The sequence below is a fragment of the Theropithecus gelada genome, chromosome 2 (genome assembly GCF_003255815.1).
Source record: "Theropithecus gelada isolate Dixy chromosome 2, Tgel_1.0, whole genome shotgun sequence".
Taxonomy (NCBI): domain Eukaryota; kingdom Metazoa; phylum Chordata; class Mammalia; order Primates; family Cercopithecidae; genus Theropithecus; species Theropithecus gelada.
Window position 1 is genome coordinate 89,816,866 of NC_037669.1, and position 9,610 is coordinate 89,826,475.

General features: G+C 57.8%; 1 protein-coding gene and 1 long non-coding RNA gene across 5 annotated transcripts in view; one reads left to right on the forward strand and one right to left on the reverse strand.

The window, feature by feature from the left end:
• The window catches only part of CACNA2D2 (calcium voltage-gated channel auxiliary subunit alpha2delta 2), a 141,961-nt gene extending 134,352 nt beyond the window's left edge, over positions 1-7,609 (forward strand). For 2 of the 4 annotated variants that reach the window (XM_025375029.1, XM_025375031.1), the window contains 15 exons: positions 2,311-2,408; positions 2,631-2,721; positions 2,829-2,891; positions 3,036-3,139; positions 3,422-3,520; positions 3,612-3,700; positions 3,904-3,951; positions 4,190-4,261; positions 4,365-4,517; positions 4,666-4,718; positions 4,839-4,894; positions 5,045-5,171; positions 5,319-5,428; positions 5,526-5,608; positions 5,690-7,609. In XM_025375029.1, coding sequence (XP_025230814.1) covers positions 2,311-2,408; positions 2,631-2,721; positions 2,829-2,891; positions 3,036-3,139; positions 3,422-3,520; positions 3,612-3,700; positions 3,904-3,951; positions 4,190-4,261; positions 4,365-4,517; positions 4,666-4,718; positions 4,839-4,894; positions 5,045-5,171; positions 5,319-5,428; positions 5,526-5,608; positions 5,690-5,830 — 1,387 coding nt within the window. In that variant the 3' untranslated portion in view covers positions 5,831-7,609. Of the gene's footprint in view, positions 1-2,310; positions 2,409-2,630; positions 2,722-2,828; positions 2,892-3,035; positions 3,140-3,421; positions 3,521-3,611; positions 3,701-3,900; positions 3,952-4,189; positions 4,262-4,364; positions 4,518-4,665; positions 4,719-4,838; positions 4,895-5,044; positions 5,172-5,318; positions 5,429-5,518; positions 5,609-5,689 lie in introns of all 4 variants that reach the window. The other 2 variants (XM_025375030.1, XM_025375032.1) reach the window with 2 other exon arrangements.
• On the reverse strand, positions 2,349-5,423 carry LOC112618244. Its single transcript, XR_003118051.1, has 3 exons — positions 4,671-5,423; positions 4,197-4,231; positions 2,349-2,737 (listed from the first exon to the last, which is right to left on the reverse strand). It is a non-coding gene; the product is annotated as an uncharacterized LOC112618244 (long non-coding RNA).
• Positions 7,610-9,610: the final 2,001 nt, after the last annotated feature.

A 9,610-nucleotide genomic window follows, 5' to 3' on the forward strand; every position in this document is an offset into this window, starting at 1 on the left:
CTGTATTCTGTGCAGTGTCATCCCCCAGCCCCCATACATTGCCCGGTAGGCACGGCTGTGTGCATGCCCAGGCCATGTACCGCACCAGGCAGCAGTGGCCGGCGGCCTCACGGCCCTAGCTCCCACCAGGCCGGGGCAGGAAGTCTCCAGACTCATCTGCTGACTTTCTCTGCCCTCCCAGGCAACCAGGCAGGAGCTCTTCCCGCCCCGGGGTGGCTGTCTGTGGCATGCCCACCCCTTGCCAGGCAACTGCTGCTCTGGTTTGTGGTGTCCTGCCCATCCCCCCAACCCCACACCCCATCGTTGTCCTGTGTCAGTCGGTGTTCATGTGGGTCTGGGGGCTGAGTCAGCCAGAGCCCCTGTCGGCAGTGCCAGGTCTAGAAGTGGTACTTCACTTGGGGGATGGGGGGAGGAGGGCAGGGCTTTAAGGAGCTGCTCCAGCAGATGAGGAGTCGGGGCCCAGAGTAGGCCCAGGCCTGGACCATCCAGGAGTGCACGCTCAATGTGTACATACACGTTCTCATGCACACACCCTCTGCCTTTGGCCCTCATCTGGGGAGGCCGGGTCCCCTGGGTGCTGAAGCCCTTCCATGACTCAGGCTTGGGATGAGGGCAGGTGGGTGGATGCAGCTGATACAGACCCCAGGGTCACTGGAAGGCAGCACACGGGGGCTCTGGACATGCCTCACCTTTGTGTGTGCACGTATGTGCATGCACCCAGTTTTTCTGTGATTCTTTGTAGATGTGTGTATTTGTGAGTCACCATGTACGTATGTAAGAGTCTGAGCATAAATGTGGGGGTGGCTCTGTGCGTTAGTGAATGTGGGAAGGTGTGAAAAAGCCTGTGTGGCCCACGTAACCCCCGAGAAAGCTCTCTTGAGGGCAGGGACCCTATTTGTTTTTGCCGTTTCTGTGTCTGTGGCTCGGGAGAGCTCAATAAATATGTGGAGGGTGAGTGAATGAAGTACCCCACAAATGTGAATGTGCATACTGTGTGTACAGGAGAGTCTGCAAGTGACTTGGTGTATCTCAAGCACAGTCGTGTGGGTGTCACCCTGGGTGTGTCCAGTGTGGCCTCTAGGCATAGAGGTGCAGGCTGTACACTGCACAAAGGCCCTGGGGGCCAAGGAGTGAGTGGGGCCTGAGACCCAGTTCCACATGCCCTTACCAAGCCACGAGCCCTACCACAGCCTGGGAAAGTGGCACATGTTCAAAAACCCCCCAGTTAGTGCCATATAGGACAATGAAGCGGTCCCTGGTGGCAGAGGTATGAATGAGGGGTCGGGCAAGAGAGAGAGCTCCACCTATCAGAGTAGAAGGATTGCTCCCAAGACTTCCTAGGCAGCAAGCCCAAGCAGACCCCCCTCACGCCCCACAGCCCCATGTTCTCTGGACCCAGAGCCTGAACGCAGTGAGGGTCTTGAGGGGAGGGGCATTCCAGGCAGAGGGAACAGCCAGTCCGAGGACCCACATGTTCCCACTGACTTCCTGACACCCTCTGTGCTATGATGAAAAAAGCGAGTATCAGAGAGCATGAGTGAGTTACCTAAAGGCACATAGCCAGGAAGAGGCAGGGTGGGGTCTTAGGCTGACAAAAAGCCAGTGTTTGTACCCGGGTCCTACCTGGTGCCCACGGGAATGCTCTAGGGCATACAGGTGGATGAGCTGAGCTGGCCACCAGGCATTTCCTGGGGCTTCCCAGGTGCACTATCTGGGTCCAGCTACACCAGAGAGATGGGAGGCTCTGTAGAGCCATGCCCAGGAGAAAGAAGCTGCCTGAATGGAGGAAGTAGACCCTTTTTTTTTTTTTTTTTTTTTTTGAGACGGAGTCTTGCTCTGTCGCCCAGACTGGAGTGCAGTGGCCGGATCTCGGCTCACTGCAAGCTCCGCCTCCCAGGTTCACGCCATTCTCCTGCCTCAGCCTCCCGAGTAGCTGGGACTACAGGTGCCCGCCACCTCGCCCCGCTAGTTTTTTGTATTTTTTTAGTAGAGACAAGGTTTCACCGTGTTAGCCAGGCTGGTCTCAATCTCCTGACCTCGTGATCCACCTGTCTCGGCCTCCCAAAGTGGTGGGATTACAGACTTGAGCCACCGCGCCCGGCCGACCCTCATTCTTGTGTCAGCTCTGCCCCGACTCAGACCCCAGCAGCCTGCCAGGCATGTAGCAGCTGCAGCCAGGAAGAACCCACGTGCCCTTCCCTGAGGCCTGGGCTTCTCAGTGAATGGCCAGGTGGGCCTGTTGGGAAGCCTTGACCCCATTGCCCTGTCCAGCCCCGTAAGCCCACTCTTCTTGCCCCTCCCCACCCCTAGAGAGTACTGCAAGGACCTGAATGCTTCAGACAACAACACCGAGTTCCTGAAAAACTTTATTGAGCTCATGGAGAAAGTGACTCCAGACTCCAAGCAGTGTGAGTGTCTGGCAGAGCAGCTGGCAGTGCCCAGGCAGCATGGGGCCAGCCCAGAGGAACCCAGAGGCCAGGGAGGTGTGGAAATAAGCAGGCACAAGCTAAGGGCTGGGCCTGGGCCAGGTCATGGAGGAGGCTCCTGGTGGAGCCTTGAGGGTGGGGGCGAGAGTGGACAGGGAGCTGCAAGAAGACACCCCCACCCCCAGCCCTCCCCTCCTGTTCCAGGCAACAACTTTCTTCTGCACAACCTGATCTTGGACACGGGCATCACGCAGCAGCTGGTAGAGCGTGTGTGGAGGGACCAGGATCTCAACACGTAGGCATCACCCAGCCTGTGGGGGCAGAAGGCTGGGATGGGCCCGGAGGCCCTGGCCCTGCCCAGCAGAAGGCAGGCCTGTGACCCCACCCTCCTGCCACCCCCAGGTACAGCCTACTGGCCGTGTTCGCTGCCACAGACGGTGGCATCACCCGAGTCTTCCCCAACAAGTAAGTGACCTATCCCACTACCCAAACCCTGCCCCTGCCAGGGAACCTGCATCTGTTCTACCCAGAGGCCTCCTTGCACCTGTGGAGACCACTGTCCCCAACAAGCGACCCCTTACCTACCAATCTGCCTCTTGGGTGCTCCAGGGCAGCTGAGGACTGGACAGAGAACCCTGAGCCCTTCAATGCCAGCTTCTACCGCCGCAGCCTGGATAACCACGGTTATGTCTTCAAGCCCCCACACCAGGATGGTGAGTGTCCCCCCAGTGTGCCCAGTAGCAGGCAGGGAGCCTCAGCTTCCCTATCTGCTCAGAGAACTGGGCTCTGCTCTCTGAGGCCCCTCTGCAACACAAGGCTGCCTGAGGGCAGGGCAGACGTGAGGAGAGGGACAGACTGTGCCAAACACTGTCCTGAGTGCTGGGTGCTTGGGCTGGAGTCATCCCTGGATTGGACTCCTGGGTTTGTAGGACCCAGCATAGAGTGGTCAGTGTGGCTGCCAGACCCCACTCCTGACTTCCCCACCCAACCCCCAGCCCTGTTGAGGCCTCTGGAGCTGGAGAATGACACCGTGGGCATCCTCGTCAGCACAGCTGTGGAGCTCAGCCTAGGCAGGCGCACACTGAGGCCAGCAGGTGAATGCTTGGGACAGAGGCGGGGAAACAGGCAATGGACAGGGTACTGCCTGGGCAGGTAGCACTGATGGTCCCTTGCTCTCCCCCAAAGTGGTGGGCGTCAAGCTGGACCTAGAAGCTTGGGCTGAGAAGTTCAAGGTGCTAGCCAGCAACCGTACCCACCAAGACCAGCCTCAGCAGGTATTTGGGCAGGGGCGGGAGCAGTAACCCAGCAGTGCCCTTCCTGGAGTCCCCTGGAACTCCTACCAACCCTCCGCTCTGGCTCCAACACCTACACGGAGGCAGGGGCAGCTGCAGATGGCCTGGGGAACAGGATTTATGACAGGTGATGGGAGGGAGGAAAACTGGTGGGTGGCTTACGGTCCTCACTCTCTGCCTAGCAGTGCGGCCCCAACAGCCACTGTGAGATGGACTGCGAGGTTAACAATGAGGTGTGTATGCCCTGAACCTACCCTGGACCCTAGCTTATCCCACTTTCAGACTTCCTAGTCCCAGCTGCGACTCCCAGCACATCCCTTGGCCTGTGGGTCTCAACATCCCCACCCTGACTTCACAGCCTTTCCAGGACTGGGGGAGTGATGCCCCCAACTCTGAACCGCTGGACTGCCTGGGGTGGAAGGTCTGGGGCCCAGCGCCTCTCCATTTTCCTCCCCATTCCCTACCTCTTAGGACTTACTCTGTGTCCTCATTGATGATGGAGGATTCCTGGTGCTGTCCAACCAGAACCATCAGTGGGACCAGGTGAGGATCAGGAACAGAGTGGAAGAAGAGAGTAGGGATTTGAGCCTTCTAGGGGTGTAGCACTGCCAGCCCTGTGACCATGGCTTTCTCCTGGCATTCTCAGGTGGGCAGGTTCTTCAGTGAGGTGGATGCCAACCTGATGCTGGCACTCTACAATAACTCCTTCTACACCCGCAAGGAGTCCTATGACTATCAGGCAGCCTGTGCCCCTCAGCCCCCTGGCAACCTGGGTGCTGCACCCCGGGGTGTCTTTGTGGTGAGTCCCCAGAGATGCCTGGACTGGAGATGGGGGGGACTGGGAGACCTGCCCACAGATGACCCCCTACCTCTGACATTTGATAGAGCTGGGGGTGACCTAGGGCGAGGGGCAGCAGTGGCAGTCCACGACCTTCTCTCCACTGCAGCCCACCGTTGCAGACTTCCTTAACCTGGCCTGGTGGACCTCTGCTGCCGCCTGGTGAGTCCTGAGCGGGAGGTGGGTAGAGAAGTGCTCCCTGGTCAGTAGGGCTCAGAAGAGAAGTAGGGCACGGCATCGTTCTCTGCTGACCACCTGCACTCGCCTCTCCGTGCCCTGCAGGTCCCTGTTCCAGCAGCTTCTCTACGGCCTCATCTACCACAGTTGGTTCCAAGCAGGTAGGTAGGGCTTTGGAGGCGCTTCCTCAAGTCTGGGTCCCCAGTCTGAGCAAAGACGACTCCAAGGGGAGGGTGGGGCCTACGACTGAGGGAGGACGGAGACCTTGCCCGGGTCTGTGGGCGGAGCTGAGGCGCTCTGGGCCCTCGCAGACCCCGCGGAGGCCGAGGGGAGCCCCGAGACGCGCGAGAGCAGCTGCGTCATGAAACAGACCCAGTACTACTTCGGCTCGGTAAACGCCTCCTACAACGCCATCATAGACTGCGGAAACTGCTCCAGGTGCGGCAGTGGGGCGGGACCAGAGGCCAGGGGCGGAGCCTGTGAATGGGGCGAGACGCTCGGGAGGATGGAAGGAGCGGGGCCGCAGTACGGGGGCGGGTCAGTGGCGGGACAAGCTCAACGCCCGACTTTCCGGGCTGCCCGCAGGCTGTTTCACGCGCAGAGACTGACCAACACCAACCTTCTCTTCGTGGTGGCCGAGAAGCCGCTGTGCAGCCAGTGCGAGGCTGGCCGGCTGCTGCAGAAGGAGACGCACTGTATCCTGCCCCCGCCCTCCCCGCCGCCCTCTCCCCTTATGCCCCGCGCGCCCTCTCCCTGCCGCCGCCGCCTCCTTGACTCCCCACCCATGCCCAGCGGACGGCCCGGAGCAGTGTGAGCTAGTGCAGAGACCGCGATACCGGAGAGGCCCGCACATCTGCTTCGACTACAACGCGACGGTGAGGAGAGGGGGCGGTGGACCCGAAGTCCCTCGGCCTTGCGCGCGCCCAGGCCGACCAGCTCCTTGTCTCTCCCCGCAGGAAGATACCTCAGACTGTGGCCGCGGGGCCTCCTTCCCGCCGTCGCTGGGCGTCCTGGTCTCCCTGCAGCTGCTGCTCCTCCTGGGCCTGCCGCCCCGGCCGCAGCCTCAAGTCCTCGTCCACGCCTCTCGCCGCCTCTGAGCGCCCCGCCCCCCCCACCCCACCCCACCTGACCTCTTCGCCTTTCCCACCCTCCTGCCCTACACTCCCCACCTTAGGGCCTAATCCCTCCCTCACTGAAGGACCTGAGCTGGCCAGGCCCTGAGAGTCTGGTCTGCGCCTTGGGATGGGGAGTCCGAAAGCGGGATGCCGCAGGTCTTTGGCACCCAAATCACGTCTCACCTCTGAACTGTTCAAGTGTCCCCAGACCCTTCTTCCTTGCTGGGCTACCCCCCAGTGGGATGGGACAGGGAGGCCACACGCACTGGTGCCAAAACCAGGCCTCTGCTGCTGCCCTGCCTAGAGGCTCATGTGCGGGGGGACCCTGCCTCAGCTGGACTCCTGACCCGGCCTCTCTGCCCCACCCAAGCCCAAACTTGGTTTCTGTGAGAATAGTGAAGGAAGGTGAGATGGCCAGTTTGAAGCCTGTGCCTCCCAGCCTAAATCCTAGCAGGAGAGAGGCTCTGGGGCAGCCCCCATGGGTTCCTCCCCCTTTCAGGCCTACAGCCACATCCCCAAACCCACTGGGTGTCAGGATAGTCAGTGATACCAGTTTAGACACTACCCCATATACACCTGGAACCTTGAGGATGGAAACTGGACTCAGACATACCCCACTGGGCACACACACAAACACACACACTATGGGGTGGGGTGGGGCTTACAAAGCCTTACAAGGGTGAGGGGTTGGTGGGAGGGTTGGCACCTGCACACTCCATCTCCTGCTTACCACCTGCCTCTAATCTGAGCTGCAGCCTGGCTGGTCCTCCCATCTCTAAAGCTGAATGTCAAACAGTGCCAAATGCTGGGGCAGGGGGTGAAGAATCCTCTGTCCCACCCCTAACCACCAGTGTCCTCCAAGTGTCCCTCACCTCTCCAGGTGCGCATTGTAATCATTTCTCACTAGTGTCTGGCCCTCAGTGGGACCACATGCCACTGCCTGCACCTTTCGGCAGAGGAACCCCCACCAGACATCACCCTTTGCCTTAGCAGGGGTGACTTGGTCTCTCCTGGCTGGGCCATCCTTCCCCCAATCTGGCCCTTACACACTCAGGCCAGTGCCTACTCCCTATCTCCCTCCCACTTCCACAAAGACGCTCCCTGCTCATAGGCCAAACTGCCCCTCCCCTGCTGAACACACACACACACACACACACACACGCTCTGTGCGCACACAGAGGTGGGGCCTGGGCACAGCTCTTCACACCATTCATTCTGGTCATTTCCCCCAAAGGCATTCCAGCCTGGGGGCCAGTGGGGAACTGAGGGCAAGGGGATGTAGTGATGGGGCTCAGATGGACTGGGAGGAGGGGGGAGGGTGATGCATTAATTAATGGCTTCGTTAATTAATGTCATGTTGCTTGTCGCTTTCTCAGTGTGTGTGTATGGTCCATGCCCACTGCCGGTGCCAGGGTGGGTGTCCATGTGCACCCGGCCTGGATGCCAGCTGTGTCCTTCAGGGGCGTGCGTGTAACTGTAGTGTAGTCAGGTGCTCAATGGAGAATATAAAAATAAACATATACAGAAAAATATATATTTTAAGTTTAAAAAACAGAAAAACAGACAAAACAATCCCCATCAGGTAGCTGTCTAACCCCCAGCTGGGTCTAATCCTTTTCATTACCCACCCGACCTGGCTGCCCCTCACCTTGGGTTGGGGGACTAGGGGCCATTTCCTTTTCTCTGCCCTTTTTATGTTGTTCTATTTTGTACAGACAAGTTGGAAAAACAACAGCGACAAAAAAGAAACTTTGTAAAATACCGTGTGTGTGATTCCTTGTAAAATATTTTCAAATGGTTTATTACAGAAGATCAGTTATTAAATAATGTTAATATTTTCACTTCAAATGGTTCCCATCCACTGTATCAGCCTGGGGGTGAGGACTGGGTAGCTATGAAGACAGTTGGCCAAGGCCTCAGAGTCTCACTTAGTGCTCTGCTGGGGGTCAAGACCATGGTAGCCCAGGTCCCTGGCAACCACAGGGCATGATACGTGCTTCCACCAGTTAACAGGTGCCAGGCCCTTGACATACTTTGTCTCATATCATCTCAAAAAGCTGTCTTTTAAGGACAAGCCAAACAGGCTGGGTGCGGTGGCTCACGCCTGTAATCCTGGCACTTTGGGAGGCCGAGGCGGGCAGATCACTTGAGGTCAGGTTTTCGAGACCAGCCTGGCCAACATGGTGAAACCCTGTCTCTACTAAAAATACAAAAAAATTAGCCAGGCATGGTGTAATCCCAGCTACTTGGGAGGCTGAGGCAGGATAATTGCTTGACCCCAAGAGGCGGAGGTTGCAGTGAGCCAAGATTGTGCCACCGCACCCCAGCCTGGGCAACAGAGCGAGACTGTCTCAGAGAAAAAAAAAAAAGCAAAACACCCTCCCAGAGCCTGAAAGCCAGGACCCTGGACGGAAGAAGACAGATCAGAGATGCTGGTTTAGTGGGGAGGTGAATCTGGCAGTCTGGTCAGGACAGGTCCTCTGCCTAGAGCTATGAGTGAGCACCCGGCCAGTGTCCCTACCGAGCGCTGGAGGACCCAGTCCTGTTATTCCAAGAAGCCATGACCACAAGCGCAGCAACGGCTCCCTCCTGGCCCAGAGGAGCTTGAGGCCGCAGCTGCTTAAAATGGAGCCATAGGCCAAACTTCGTTTTTGTGAATCTGCTCAAGCTTAGGCCCAAATTCATCTTCACCCTGGTCAGTGTGACCCTCGCAATCTTCTCATGTGGAAAGAATTATAACCTGTTACCACCAGAACACGTGTCCCTGCCTTCCCACCGCAGTGCTCTCTCTCCTCCCAACACTCTGCTCACTCTGCACTCACCTGGCTGAGTCCTCACCACAATCTCTGGGATGGGTACTAGTGTATCCCCATACCACAGATGAGCAAACTAAGAGGAGAAAGCCTTTCCCCCCAGGTGAGAAGGCTAAAAACCAGCAAAGATTTTAGAGAGGAGTTGGCCACCAGGGGTTGGGGGGCTTGGATGCTAAATAGATGAAGGGGCTTCCAGGCCTCAGCCAAGATGGGGACTTTTTTCTCACTCCTCTGCAGGGGTCTGCTGCAGAGCAATGTCTAATCCACAACCCCCAAGACAGCTCCCATGGCCTGCAACAGCCCCTGCAATCTTGGATAGGGTGGTCGGATAAAATACAGAACACCCAATTTTGAATTTCAGATCATTAACGAGTTTTTAGTATGGACGTGTTTCAACTATTGTGTGGGACATACCTATACTGAAAAACTGGGGGCTGGGCACAGTGGCTAATGCCTGTAATCCCAACACTTTGGGAGGCTGATGCAGCAGGATCGCTTGAGCTTACAAGACCAGTCTGGGTAAGATGGCCACCCCGCCCCTGCCCATGTCTCTACAAAATAAAAAATTTTGAAAAATTAGCTGGGCACAGTAGTGTGTGCTTGTAGTCCCAGCTAATCAGGAGGCTGAGGCTGGAGGATCCCTTCAGTCCAGGAGTTTGAGGTGGCAGTGAGCTATGATTGTGCCACTGCACTCCAGCCTGGGACAAAGCTAGACCCTGTCTTAAAAAAAAAAAAAGGGGCCGGGCGCGGTGGCTCAAGCCTGTAATCCCAGCACTTTGGGAGGCCGAGGCGGGTGGATCACGAGGTCAGGAGATCGAGACCATCCTGGCTAACATGGTGAAACCCCGTCTCTACTAAAAATACAAAAAACTAGCCGGGCGTGGTGGCGGGCGCCTGTAGTCCCAGCTACTCGGAGGCTGAGGCGGGAGAATGGCGTGAACCCGGGAGG